The sequence below is a fragment of the Corvus cornix genome, chromosome 15 (assembly GCF_000738735.6).
Source record: "Corvus cornix cornix isolate S_Up_H32 chromosome 15, ASM73873v5, whole genome shotgun sequence".
NCBI classification, from domain to species: Eukaryota; Metazoa; Chordata; class Aves; order Passeriformes; family Corvidae; genus Corvus; species Corvus cornix.
Genome location: NC_046345.1, coordinates 9,456,473 through 9,471,387, shown reverse-complemented (window position 1 = coordinate 9,471,387; position 14,915 = coordinate 9,456,473). Strand labels below are relative to the sequence as shown.

The following is a 14,915-nucleotide window of genomic DNA, read 5'->3' as shown; positions in this document are numbered from 1 at the left end:
ACTTGAACAGTTCCCAGAGAAATCCAGGCCCTTCTGTTTGTTTCTATGAATCCTCCAGAAATGCTTTATCTGTTGACATCCTGAGTATGCAGATATGGAAATGAACTTACTTGGCCTCCTCATTTCCCCCCTGTATTGTCAGCTGATTTTTGTACTGATCTCCCTCCCTGCAATGTTCAAAGATCTGCCAGGCATGAACAGAGCAAAATGTTACTGATAGGTACCTTTAAAATTGGCCATTAAAGCAAATTAGGTTCATCAGATGAAAAATCTGATGTATGTATCAGTCACTGCTTATAATTGCCCTTCAGAAATATGTTTGGGAAAGAAAAGTAATTTCACTGAAACTTTTTCAGTTAAAAAGGGTGAATTAGAGAGAAAGAATCACGTATCTCCAAATGCCTTGATGAAACCAGACTACCCCTGGACATCTTCTGTCCAAAGTTAAATATTAGACACTCTCTCCCTGACATTCTTTTTTTCTTTAGTCTAAAAGGCTTAATATTTAACTCAAAATACCTAACAACTGCAAATGCTAAGTGCTGAAAGTTGTTACATCCTCAAGCAGATACATAAAGCAGTGCTTAAGCTCAATGGGATATATTTAGAGATGTGTAGCCATCCCTGGACTTCGTGTTCCACTCCAATGAGAAACCCAGTTGCTATGTTGTGAACTTCTGTGTGTTTTGAAGCAGAAGGCACAGCCAGTGGTTCAGTGGAAATAACTGGTTTAAACAGGGTGTCTGCCTGGTACCTGCAGAAGGAAATGTAGAAGAAGTGCATCTTTTATTTGATCACTTTTATTTTGTCCCAGATCAAGGTCTTAATAGGTTCAATCCTTTGTGTGACATTAACTCTGGTTTTGGGATGGATTTCCAATTATAATGGGCCTCAAAATCCATGTTAAAGTCAAAGTTATTTATTACTGGCTCCTGTTCTGAGTTTTACTGCAACTTAAATGGACACACACATATCCATGAGAACCACTGCCATTTTATGACCTATTTCCAAGCCTTTTTGTTGGAAAGGTATCATTAGAAAAAGCTCCTAAAGATGTTCTGCTTTTAGATGAGTTCTATCTGAAGACCAGGACCCTGGACATTCCATTGGCTGGACCGATGCTGAAACCAGGGCTGGTGATCTGGGTGATCTGTCTTTTACCCTTCATTTTCCCATTCCTTTCCTTCCTTCTTTTTCTTTCTCTCTTCTCCTTCTCTCTTTTTTTTTTTTTCCCCCTTCCCCCTCTTTTCTCTCTCTTCCCTCCTTTTCTCTCTTTCTTTCTATTCTGTGCTCATATAGAAGGTCAGGGACCAACATAATCGATTTCCAGGCCAAGTGACTTTTTGCGGACTCTCCAACTTTTGTGGTTCCTTTCGACCACGAGCATTTACGAATCCTGGGCGCTCCCTTCCCCTTTGTGGCCGCACTCGCTCCAGGAGCGGCGAGAGTCCGGGAACAGCGCAGCTCTGCCCTGAGGGCACCGCGGGCACCCGACGGCACCGTCCCGCCAAACCCCGTGAGGGGAGCGGGGCGTGGCCGACGGGGCGGCCCGGGACAAAGTCCACGGGGCCACCGAGCGCCTGAGGGGCTGCGCGCGCCCATCGTCCGCCATGGAGGGAGCCCTGGAGTCGCTGGAGTCGTGCCTGGAGCGGCACATCCCGCCCGGGGAACTCGCCGAGGTGAAGCGGATCCTCTATGGGGGCGAGGCCAGGTGCGCCACCAGGACGGGCTCGCCCCCCGCTTTGCGGGTTTCCGTCCCTCCTCTCCCCGGGCTCCGCGGCGATGCCCAGCCTGGGAGTGAGGGGAAGGAGTCAATGTGAGGGCGGGTGTGCAAGACACGGTGCTGGGCTGAGGGGAGGAAGGAAGAGTAGGGCTTTTGGTGCTGCAGTGAGGTGACAGGGGCATTTTGGAGGTGATTCAGGTGTGGGGAGCAGGGCAGTGTGAGAAGGTGATGGACAGGGATGGAAGACCTGACGGGAATAGTCGAGGCATCGGGGTGATGAAGCTGAAAAAGTAGGGTTAAAACTTGAGGAAAATACATTGGAGGGAAAGTGTTTATAATCCAGGTATGGCAGGTGGAAGTTTGTGCGTATGTGCGCCTTGATTTCTGCAGCAAGGTGTTAGTGTCTGGAAATGACGGAGGAGGACAGAGGGAGATTGCTGACGTGGAGGTCAGCAGTGAGATTGGCACATGAGCTGGTCACTGCCTGTCCCTTGGCTGATGGATGAATGTTGGGGCATGAGAGCTTGGGTGTCTCTGCAGGGTTAGACAGAGTTGTGATCCCCTTGGCCCACTTCATTCAGAGCAGAAAAGGAGAACATCTCATATCGAAATGTCTTTGTTTTCTGTTTAATCCAGAAAACTTGATTTGCCAACTGCTGCACTGTCAGCAGCTCAGGAAAGAGATTTTGAACTACAGGGCTATGGATTTGAAGCCGCTCCGGAGCAATTGAGAAGGCCACGAATTGTTCGAGTGGGACTGATACAAAATAAACTCCCTCTTCCCACAGACACAGCAGTGGCAGTCCAGGTATACAAACTGGGGCTGGGGCTGTTTGTAACTCCTCTTCTGCTGGATTGAGACATAACACAGTTCAGTTCTTGATTTAAGGAACTGTATCCTGAAATGTCTAATGATTGGCAGTACAGGACCCATCAGAACTGCAATAGAGCATCCTGTAAGAAATTTGAATGACACATTTGGTTTTATCGTTTCTCAGAAACATCTCTTGTGTTTACCTAGCATGCCCAACTTGCTCGCAGTTTTTCCAAAGCTAAATATTTAGTAGCTCATTTTGTACATGAAAATCCTTTGCCTCTAAGATGAAACATAAAAGCATTTACCTAAAATCAAAAGGGATGGCAACCAGTGGAAACCACAGGTGCAGTTCTAGTTTTAATTGAGAAATGTTCTGTTATAGGAAAATCCATTAGAGGAAACAGATTAATAAAGCTGTGTTCATTATTCTTTGTACAGCAGTGAGTGAAATCTTATTACAAGATAACATGGTTTAGTGGTGACTTGGCAGTGCTGGGTTAATGGCTGGACTTGGTTGATGATCTTAGAGGTTTTTTCCAACCTTAATGATTCTGCAACCATCTTTTGGACCCAAAAGCATGATGTGACATATATGTATAGAAATAGCCTCCTAAGAGTAGCTTTAAAAAAGTGAAAGAAAACACTGCATTTATAAAATCTCCTGGAGTAGTAGTTCTGTACAGTGACAGGACAGAATATTTCTGAAGTAGTTTGTTTTGGAAAGATTACCTATCATGGATGCAAGTCATTAATTCAATAAACGGATCAAGTTTGTGGATTCTTTATAGCAGCTGTTGAATAAAGTACCAGCTGTATTAATGATTTTACCTTATAAATACCTAGTTAACTATTTCTGTAAATCAACATACAGTTGTTGAGTTCATAGGTCAGTGCAGTCTTGTCTTTATTAATTTATTTTTGACACCTGAAGGTAGCAATGTAAAGTGCTACACCTATGCTTATCTTTAAGTAGAATACTCTAGAAAACTAATTAATAAATGCTTTGATGATTTTTCTTGGTAATAATTACTTAGCTCTTAGGACAGAGGGCTTAACATCGTCCTGTAGGTTGTTTACAATGAGCAGCAAAATCACAGTTTTTGTTGTTTCTGTTAAGATTTTTGGCTTTTTGCTAGTCAGGCAACAATGAGTTGCCATCTATATAAATGTTGCAACCATGGAATTAGAATCCCATTGGAATGCTTTCTGTATTTTCAGCATCTAAATTCTTTTAAAAATCTATATCTGACTCTGTTATCAGTGTTCAGGAATGATAGCTTGAGTTACTCCCCTTGAAAGCAATGGCACTGAGTATAGAACAAGATAAATTCAATATGAACAAAGGTTGTAAAACCAGGCAGTTAATACAAAGATGAACATGCAGCTGTTTTCATAGTGTGACATTTCTCACAATCAGGTGGCTGCTCTGCACAGACGCATTGAGGAGATGGTGGGAGTGGCTTCAATGTGTGGGGTCAACATTGTGTGTTTCCAGGAGGCTTGGAGTGAGTATTTTCTGTGATTCCTTGTAGGCTGTCGGATGTCAAGTGCCTTCTATTTTAACAGGTGTCCTGTACTACAAGTATGTCTTGTAAGTGAACAGTAGAAATCTTCCAAGATAACAACAATTGACCATAGTGATTTACTTCCTAAAGGACAAACCAAAGAGTCTTGAGGTAGCAGAACTGTATGGAAGAGTGGGGATCTGTTATGTTGAAGACTGCCATATGATATTTGGAGCTCCTTCATGGCATCCTTTATGATCCTTTCCTCTTTTTTTTTTCTCTTAAAACTTCAGGGTTTTTTTCTAGACAGGTATTATAATTTAAAAATCTACTTTTAATTAACATGGGGTGTTTGAGGCTTAATGGAAGCAAAACCCAAAATGAAGGCCCATTAAATGTTTATGAAAACAGGTTATTCATAGTGAACACTAGTGACTGGGGTGTATTTTGTCTTTTTACCCCTGCTGAGACTTCACTAAGTGCATCCATTCTCTTCTGGTTTGCTCTGTGTGAGCTCAAAACTCCTTGCCCTTGCTAAAAATATTTTTAAATAGCTTTTGCCTTTAAACAAGAAAAACAGTTGAATCATTCTTAATTATTTAAATTTTTTTAATTTTAATTTTTTATCAGTATTCATGCAAATAGCTTGTATTTCTTGAGTGGCATGAACATTCTTGTACATTTTGCCTTGCTTTGGTGTTTTCCAGCCATGCCCTTTGCTTTTTGTACAAGAGAGAAACTTCCTTGGACTGAATTTGCTGAGTCAGCAGAGGATGGGCCAACAACAAAGTTCTGTCAAGAGGTAAAAAGCCAAGCAAGCAAGCAACAAAAAAACCAACCCACATCCAGCCCCAGCCCATAACTGCCACTGATAATGACAGATTTCTTCTTTGTGTACCATTCTGGTATCACTGAGAAAACTGAAGAAACAAAAAATAAATTTTCAACTCGCTTGACAAATATTATGATAGTGAATTGAAATAGAAATGGACAAGAACAATTCTGCTCGATATTTATTGTTTAAACTACTCTGCCTTTAAAGATTACCTTTTGCCATGAAAATCCTATGAAACTGCCCATTTAACTATTCCTAAATTTTACAAGGGAGGAATTTTTCTTTGTACAGATAATTTTATTTTCTTTTTAAAAGGTGTTTCTTGCCTAGAACAGTTGAGCATTAAACAATCCTTGTACAAAGGTGTGAGGAGAATAATAGCCTTTTCTGAACAGGGAACACTGTCACACAACTGTTTGCATTTTCCTCTGGAATGATACAAATGTAGGGAACTTTTTTTGGACCCAAGGAGATTTGTTATTGTCAGGCTCTTGTTTCTCCAGAGACTGTTGATTAGAAGTTTAGTGACAGAGTTTTATTTTCTGACAACTTTTTTTTAAATAAGAAAATTGGACTTGTTTTGGTGTAAAATTTGCCCAGCTATGACTGAGCTATTAAAAATTTTGTATCCAGCATAATATCTTTAGTCTGATCTAGGGCAAGTACATGTTAACAGCTTCTCACTATGGAATTAATGACACTGGAAGTTTGGAGAAATAAAAGAAAGGGAAGTGATGTGAAGGAAAAGGCAATGTACCAGTAAACTGGCAGGCAGAATTTTGCTATATTTCTCACTCGTACCTGTGTTATTTAGCATTTGTAGTTAACATGTAATGCTGTTTCAGTTAACTGTTTTCAGCTGGCTGTGGTGTCTGTCATTCTGGGGTACTGCAGGTTGGTGTATAATAGAGGAATTGTATGCATTTGTACAGCTTGCAAAGAAATACAATATGGTTGTGGTGTCTCCAATCCTGGAGCGAGATGAACTGCATGGTGGAATTCTGTGGAATACTGCAGTGGTCATTTCTAATTCTGGAGTTCTCCTTGGCAAAAGTAGGAAAAATCACATTCCAAGGGTTGGAGATTTCAATGAGGTAAGATGCAGTATTGTGATAATTAAGTTAGTCTTACCTGGCAGCTCTGGTTTGTGCCAGCATGGGTTGTGTCAGAGTCACAGTGGCAGAAAATGCAGTGTGTTTCTAGAAAATGTGGTTCACTTACTGTCAAATCAGTTTTTCTCAGATGAAATGATGGTAAGTAAATTTATCAAGAAGGAATAATTTTTGTGAGAGTGATGAGTGTTAAAGGAAGAATAACATTGAATCTTGTTAGGTACTCTTCCTTGGCCTAGTGCAAACTTCAAAAGTATCAAGTATCCTTTAAAAGAATTCTTTTAAGTTACAGATGTGTTGTGTTTGTTGTACATGATTGGCTTGGGTTGTTTTGTCATGTGTGCATGTTGAACTTAACTTCAATTTTCAGGGCAATTGTTTCATGGTTCAAGCATGAACATTACTTACAGTCTTTCTCTATTTCTCTGTGAGGTTGTCTTGGAAATGACAGTTCTTTTGCTTGTGTTTATTCAAGCAGAATCCCTTAATTCATTATGCCTCTGACTGAATAGCTGTTTTATGGCATCTTCTGTCTACTAATCACATTATTGCGACTGAAGCCCCCGGCAGGTTTTGGGCCATCCTCCAGAATCAGCTTCAGAAACTGAACTGGCAGTAAAGACAAGATCAGAGGAAAACTGGTAGATCTGAAATGTGTTTATCCATCCATAGAATTATCACAAGCAGAAAGATCAGGATTAAAAATTAACCGAAGTCTAAAAATACATTGTCTTACCTAACTAAATCTCGCCTTGTCAGCTAAAGTGAGTAATTAACAGAAGCATTTCTTCTAAGCACTGGAGGCTGCTATGTACCTGCAGTTGCTTTTGCAGACCTGATCAGGCTGGTGTGAGTTTCTCCAGAGGAGGCTGTTAATAGAGTTCTAGACAATGAATTTCAGGCACAGTCTGTCAGTCACCAGTGTTAACTTGTATTTTTTTACAATTATTTTTGATATTTAATATTATTTTATCAGGTCTGTCCTTTAGTTAGCAAAGTAGTAACTAACAAATCCATTGGTTATTTTCCACATTTTTTTATTTGTTCCTTATGTAATCCAACAAAAAATAAATTCCTGTTGCTTGTGCTAAAATATGATGTCTTTCAGTTTTCCAGACAGTGTTTAGTGGAGAATCAACAGATTCCAAGAAACTCATTGTTTCCAGCTATGAAACTGTAATGAGAGACACCTAAAAAAAGAAAGTATTTTTACTTTTTCATGTGAAGTATAAATAGAGTTTCATTAAGAGTTTTGCTAAAAGAAGTTAGTTCTTAGAATCCTAAATGCCATAATTACTACAAAACAATCTGTTTATAGCTTCCAGATATACTGTAATGATCTGGCATTTCTTCTTGTATCTACTTTGTTACAGAATCAAGTAGTGTTTACCCAAGACAACACTGTCTTCAGCTGGCTTTGTTAGCAAAGCATTAAGTTCACTCTTCTGAGCTGAACGATTCTGATAAAGCAACTTCAGAAACCAGGCTACAGGAAAGGATTATATTCATCTGTGTTACTTTAATGTTTTCTTTATCAACAAAGTTAAACCTCAAAGAAATATTGAATTTGAGATGATTTCTTGTGGGTTGTCTTTGTAGGGCAGATGGAAAAGGAGCCTTGTTAAAATTGTGCCAGTTGAATCAGTAAGAACTAAATGGAAAGGGTGAAGAGATTGGTCTGTGGCCTATTCAGCCATGTGTGGGAGGCCATATAGATAAAAATCAATCCTTCTTGAGACATCACAGTTTATTGCTGCGGAGATGACTGTGACCTCTGGTGAGAAATAAAGAAATAGGAACTGATGAATTCCCTGAAGCAACAGCATTCTTGTTTTTCTTCTCCTATTGTAAGAAAAGAAACTGAGAATAGGAGAAAAAATGGAAGTATATTCATTCAGCAGAATTGTTTTGAAAAATGATTGTGTGAGCACTCACCACGTGGCGTGCTGTCTACAGACGTGAAAGGAGATCAAAGCAGTGCCCAAAGGACTGTGCAATTTCATGAGACCTGATAATAAATAAGAAACATGAGATGTTACTTTTACTGAACATACTGAACCTCTAGACCTTGGTTTCGGAAGGTGACCCTCCTGTATCTGTCATGCCATTGGCCCACAGTTACAGGAGGCCCAGGTTTGTTCCGCAGCTGTAACTGCTTGCTTTAGGCCTCAGGTGTTTCTATTTCCTTCAGGGCCAATGGCGGTGGTGGTTACAAGGAACAGATAATTTCAATAAGGAGGGGTTTGCTTTATAACACACCTTCCTTGTCTGATAAGAGCCATGTCTCATGGGGTCAGGATGATGGATTGTGTCCCTTGCTCTTCTGTCTCAGGTTGGCACCAAAGGATACTGTCAGGGATCAGCCTGGCCACTGCAACTTCTGTACTCCTTTGGTATCCACAACATTGTATAAGGAATGTTGCATGGCATATTCTGTCTTGTTCTTATCTGTGGGTCTTTATCACTGTCTTTGTCTCTGTCTGAACCTGGTGATAGTACTTTCAGAAAGCAGCACATTTTGGAAGTGCACTGCCTGCTGCATAAAAAAGTTACTTTGCTTGAAAGCAGGTATAAGAGTGTAATTTCAGTGAATACGCACTCCTGCTGCTTTGGCATTTCTGTATTCATCTTTTCTGCTGCCTAGTGCTTTTGTAAATCTTACTCATCCTATTATCCTCAGCCTTCTATCTACAGATTAAAAAGCTTTTTTAGTTAGAGGTACTTTTTTGCACTTTTTTAAGAAGTCTGCCTTTGTGGGTTTTTTTTGTTTGGTTGGTTTTTTGAGGGTATTTTTGGGTTTTTTTTGGTGTTTTTTTATTTGTTTTGTTTTGTTTGTTTGTAGTCTACTTACTATATGGAAGGAAATACAGGACACCCAGTGTTTCAGACACAGTTTGGGACAATTGCTGTGAATATCTGCTATGGGCGCCACCACCCTCTGAACTGGCTCATGTATAGCATTAATGGAGCAGAGATCATCTTTAACCCTTCAGCCACTATTGGGACACTCAGGTAAAATACAAACTGATCTGTGCCCTTGCTCCATTTCTGGGTTAACTGAACCTCTGAGCCCCTCGCTGGGGCCTAAAGGGCACCTTGCTGAGGTCTTGGAAGTGTAGTCTCCTTGTTTTGTCTTCACAAAGGAGCCTGCATTCTGATCCACCTGGAATTTTGGTCTCCTGGTCTGCTCCCAGTAACCGATTCTCTTTCAGAACTTTATTGTACATCAGCAGGTCTCCTGTCTTTAAGATAGCATTAACCAGCATCCAGCTGGTTAATGAAAACTGAGAGTTTATTTAGATTTTTTATGTAATATTTTTGCTATATAATAGGTAGTAGTCGTGTTCAGGCTTATTTTAGCAGCTTGCATTGTCCACCTAGGAGTGTGGGATCAAACTGCAGTTTACAGAACCAAGCTGAGATACCCTTTTCTCAGAAACATTTTTTTTAAACTGTTGTTTATGATTATCAGGCCTCTTGAACCAGACTGGACCAGTGTAAATTGTCCCTTGAGATTAATCTTCTGCAGATTAACATTAACTGCACCCTACTGACTTGATTTCCTAAAAGCTAACTTTGGCTTCTGTAACAGAAAATGTGCAGTGTGAGACAGTGAGAATCTAGATTTAGCACTGAAGTGTACAAGTAATGAATACCTGCTGCCTCTTTGTGTGTTGCAGCGAGGCACTGTGGCCAATTGAAGCCAGAAATGCTGCCATAGCCAATCACTGCTTCACGTGTCCCATCAACAGAGTAGGAACGGTTTGTATCTTCGTTGTTTCATCTCATTCCATAATTCAGGTGTTGGAGCATGAGTTCATTCAAGGCAAGGGACTGATAGCACTGGAATTCATGGATTCCTCTGCTGTGTAACTACTGTACTAGGGTTTATGATGTGATTTGAAGATGGACAGTCTTGAAGAGATTGAGAGCTGCCTTTGTTGCTGGCAGCCCACTTTTTGGTTGCAGCTGCTTCCTGTTCTTGAATTGAATCTTTGTAGTAGGCACCCACCCTTTTGCTAACTCTCCCAGTTTCTCTGGTGAAATCAGTATTCTTTTAGCCAAAATGACTGAAAATTTCATATACCCTCGAGTCAGTGGTACACAACTGGTGGCTGTTATACAGATACTACCTCTTCCTGGACTGTAAAATTCTATAATGAAAATTATAAGTACATGCAATAGGTCATTCTTACCTTCAGGTTAGTCCAAATACCCTATGTGTGTGTTTTTTAAATTAGATTCCCTGCAAAAATCCAGACTTGTTCTTGATGATATGTGAATATGTTTGCCTTTTTTTGTGATCTAAAAAGATATTTTTGGTTAAATATCACCTCTTTTGCCTCTTCAAACTTGTGAAATGGGTATGAGGCATGTTCCCCAAAGTGTATGAACAACAGTCAGTGATACAAAAAGACCTTGTGTTCTATCCTATCCATCAGAGAAACTAGGCCTCTCTTACGACTCCCTTTAGACAGTGCTGATCGTGTGCCAGAAAAAAAATCTTTGTAGATTTATATAAACTTCCAAAATATGATAGACTAGCAAGGATTCCTTGAATTAAATGGAATTATACTGCCACCTATGGATTCCTCTTATTTCACAGGAATACTACAAAAACGCCTTTACTTCTGGAGATGGTGGAAAAGGTATGTTCAGAAATCACATTCAGTACCAGTTCCCAGATTTGCTGGAAGTTAAAGAGAACGATCAGTGAGGAGTATGATATTTTCTTGTATGTATTTCTATGTTGAAACACGATAATTTGTGCTGTGAGAACCATGGCTGCCTGTGGCTCCATCCAGAGTGGGCCTGAGCCTTTTTTTAGCCAGTTCTTAGCAGCTGCATGAAAAAGGTCAGCGGTATCCATTGCTTAGTAGTACAACAGATGTGATTGATTTTTGGCACAACTCAAGAGTTGTGCAATAAGACATAACATCTTTTCTGTGCCTCAAATCCCAGTGTTTTCATCTCTGACCTTTCATTGAAAATTGAATGGATGCATCTCTGTCAGCTGTTTTGAAAATGTATGATTTGACAATTAGAATTCATTCAAATGCTAAGTAAAAAGCAATGAAAGCAAAAGCTTAAGTCCAGAGACTTAATAATGAGAAAGCACAATGATGCATTATTTGAAAGGCAATGCAGTGAGATTTTCCAGATAATTTGATGGTGTACTGTGCATGAAAGTAATTACTGGCCAAAACTGCAGTTATTTTAGGGTCATGCTGTGACCTCTTCATGATGATTATCTTGCCTAAAGGACAGTGAGTCCCCAAGAAATGAAGTCAGGTTTTGTGGGACACTGCATGTTAAATTAGATACCTATTTGCAGATGGCAATACATGCTTTTTAAAAATCTCTTTAAGCACACCATGAGTTGGGCCATTTCTATGGCTCGAGTTACGTAGCTGCACCAGATGGCAGCAGGACCCCAGGACTCTCTCGCACTCAAGATGGGCTGCTGGTGGTAGAGATGGATCTAAACCTCTGCAGGCAAGTTGGTGACAAGTGGAATTTTAAGGTAAGCCTGATTATAAAGAAAATATGATATTAGAACAAACAAGCTTTGATAATGATTCTGTGATATTACAATAGTTAAAAGGCAGCCTTTCTTTTTTCTTTTTAATGGTTCAGAGCTTAAATTGTTGAACTAATTTAACAGGATGTTATGGGGGCCAAAAGCATAAAGAGATTTGGAAAAGGAGTAGATAAATGCAGGGAAACTAGGCCAGTAGCTTTCAAATGAAAACCTTAGCCTCAGGACCTTAATGTGGACTGCCAGGAGCTCTGAAGATTGCTGGGGAAGAGTTTATGCTTTCCTTATGCAGTGAACATAGGTATTTGTTGCTGAGCTGAGCCAGGCATCGGATCTCATCTAATATGGTACTATTATATATTCATAAAGGCCTTAATTGTCAGTTTTGGTGACATTTAGTGAAAACTCAAACCCACAAGCTTCAGAGAACTTTCTGAAGGCAAACTTTCTGCAATGTTAACTTCCTGAATTTGTGGATGTGTTGAAACTTCAGAGAAAGAACTGTGTACTGTGTATATTCATTTCTGAAGCATCTTAACACACTTTTGAATTTATCTAAATCAGATTAAGATGGCTGCAAGCCACTCCACATGGCTTTAACAAACCTTATTTATTACTATTTTTTTTTTTTTGTATTCTGAGGTAAAGCTAATTTGGTTCATCTTTCCAGAGGGCATAATTGGATTTAATTTGTCCAGCAGCAGTGCTGGTTGAAGAAATGGCTGCCTCAGCACAGCAGCTTGCTAACCCTTCAGTTGTGCCAGTACAAGCTATGTGGGGGTGCCATATTATATGCTGATTTAGTGGAGTGACCGGATTTTTTTTTTTTAAACAAATGACACTGTAGTTCCTTTTTAAATCTGATCAAGTTTACAACAGGCCACACAAAGATCCTGTTGGAACAAAAAACCAAAAGAAGTGGCAACTTTGGAAATAGGTTTTGTTGATGAAGAAAACATCTTCTTGCTTCTGTGGAGACAGATCTTTTGTTCTAGTCCTCAGTATTGCTAGAGACTAGAACTTTTTCCCATCCACTCTTAAGATCAGCATCATTTGAATCCTAACAAAGTAGACCAGAACTCCTGGCCAGCAGCTATACAATATATGCAGGTTCTTCAGTGATCACCTAGTATTTAAAATAAGTAATCATTTGCAAGGAGTGTTAATTTTTGAACATCATGCTACTGCAAGCAGACATTTATTTTATAGAGCTGGTTTATTTGCCTGTTGAGTATTACAATATGGTGCAATATTCAACATGTTTTATTTCAGTTTAACGTAAAAATGAAAAGTCTCTGTGGACTTGAAATAAGCTTTCTAATTAAAAAATAGCATTTTCTTATCTAGAGCTTAATTTCTTTGCTAATATTGCTAATCCATACGTAGGGCAAAAACCAAGAAGTGATTTCAGGTCATCTTCTGGAACAGAATTGCATTTGTTATTTTACAGAGGCCTGTGTTAGGCATGTGGTTGTTGCCGTAATGGAATTAAGTCAGGCAGGCATTTAGTTTTCCTTTGCCATCAAAGTCTGAGGCCCTTACTGCAGAGTAGAGGCTTGGTGTGTCAGGAAGCACATGGAGCAATGCTTATAACAGCTTAGTAGGGGTATCTGAACAAAAGCAATTGTATTGATTAGGAAAAATAAACAGTAAAAGCAAAACACTGCCCTTTGGCTGTTTTGTGTAGAATTGTATATTTTTTGTTGTCTTCAAGTCTTGTGCTGTCAGCACCTTAATTTTATGTTGATGGTGTGGAGTGCTATTGTTGTGTTTTAACACATAAGGCACAGCTGTGGTTTTGTTTATGTGACAGGGGAGAGCCGTTTCCTTTTCCTCTCAGTTGTGGCCAAGACAGAGGTAGTTCTTGCTGAGGGGAATGAGGAAGAGTGGTCTCCGGTTACCCACTGCAGAAAAAGAACCCTTAACAGCAAGTAGGAACCTATTTAACCTGCTCTGGTATCTGCAGTTTGCACTCAATGGTGCCTGAAAGGCACATTCAGTAGAATGTCTTTGCTGAACTTAGAGTAGCAAAGGGGTTAAACAAATAAAATAAAGATGTAATTTGCCCCTCCAGAGCCAATGCTGTGGGCTGTGCACTTCAGAAGAAGATGACGGCACTACATCAGGTGCTGTATTGCAGCACTTCCAGCACGTCTCTGTTGCCCAAACCATTGATATTTTGTATTATTAAAGGGTGAAGTAAGAGGAACTCAAACACTGTCAGTGGCATATATGCAAACTTACTGCTGGCAGCAGGGTTCCTTGGTTGTCAAGGACATGACATGAAGCCCTAATTACGGAGACATTCCTTTGCCTCATTGACGTAACTTAAAAAATTGTTGATGCATAAGAAAGCAAGTCCACCTTTCACATCCAACTTTCAGCAATCCAGAATAACCATAAGTAGTAAGTCAGCAGACATGATTGTCACTGAAGGAGAGCTCCAAGACAGGAAGATGTTAATTTAGAAGTTTGACTTTTTAGGGTGGAAATAGACTTCTTTTTTGGATAGAAATACAGTCCTAGGCAACATAATATGAGTTCTTTTTATAAAAAACAGTTTGTGCTAAGGCACTGGAGATCTTGAATTTTGCATGAATTATGGTTTTGATGTTTGGGACAATTAAATCATATATGGTCATAGAAAAAACCAACCAGTGGATAATAAGTATTTTCTACTGAAGTACTTTTGTAGCTCACTGAAAGAACTGAAGCTTTGATTTTTCTTTTACAGATGACTGGTAGATATGAAATGTATGCAGAAAAGCTTGCTGAAGCAATCCAGCCTTACTTTATACCCAATATCATCAAAGAGTAAGAGAGAACATCTCATTACACTCAGATGTTACAAGACAAATTCGAAGTTACTGTGGGATAATAGCTTTACTGTGAATCACAAGTTGTTGTTTTAAAATGTTGTCAGTTTAATTTCATGTAACCAACTTTAATTAATAGGATTCAAAACTGTGTTATGTAAAATAATTGAAAATGGCTTCTTGAGTGTTGTTACTTACACTAATGTCTGAAGTTTTGTTCCTTGCTAGAAATACATCCAGTGTTTTTCTAGTGTAGAAACACATACAGTGTACTGTGATATAGTTGATAGAGAGGATGAGTTCAGAGGATATGAAACTTTTTACGTAAGCTTTGCATTGTACATCTATTTATTTCCACTTTCCAGTTTTTACCCTCTGCCCAAATGCATAATTTAGGGAGAAAGGAGGCAGAAATTGTTTTCATCTGGGTTTTGTTTGCTTTTTCTGCTTACGAACTGCTTGATGCAGTTCTGTTATAGCTGAGTAATGTCCCAGACACCCCCGTTATTTGAAGATCTGTGGGTGCTGTAAAGCAAGACCACTTTGGTTCTGTTGCCTTTTACACAAC

At 39.5% G+C, this 14,915-nt stretch overlaps 1 protein-coding gene across 1 annotated transcript; it reads left to right on the top strand.

Annotated features, from left to right (window-relative positions):
- Positions 1-1,554: 1,554 nt before the first annotated feature.
- Positions 1,555-14,675, top strand: UPB1 (beta-ureidopropionase 1). The gene is made up of 10 exons (XM_010398122.4): positions 1,555-1,711; positions 2,360-2,531; positions 3,958-4,045; positions 4,753-4,847; positions 5,813-5,974; positions 8,835-9,004; positions 9,673-9,754; positions 10,599-10,641; positions 11,362-11,516; positions 14,266-14,675. The coding sequence occupies exons 1-10, from the start codon at positions 1,611-1,613 to the stop codon at positions 14,347-14,349; spliced, it is 1,152 nt and encodes a 383-aa protein (XP_010396424.1). The 5' UTR covers positions 1,555-1,610; the 3' UTR covers positions 14,350-14,675.
- The last annotated feature ends 240 nt before the right edge of the window (positions 14,676-14,915 follow it).

Coding starts and splice junctions, on each gene's coding strand:
- UPB1 (XM_010398122.4), top strand. CDS start 1,611: ATGGAGGGAGCCCTGGAGTCGCTGGAGTCGTGCCTGGAGCGGCACATC. Junction 2,532..3,957: donor ACACAGCAGTGGCAGTCCAG/GTATACAAACTG, acceptor TCTCACAATCAG/GTGGCTGCTCTGCACAGACG. Junction 9,005..9,672: donor GCCACTATTGGGACACTCAG/GTAAAATACAAA, acceptor TGTGTGTTGCAG/CGAGGCACTGTGGCCAATTG.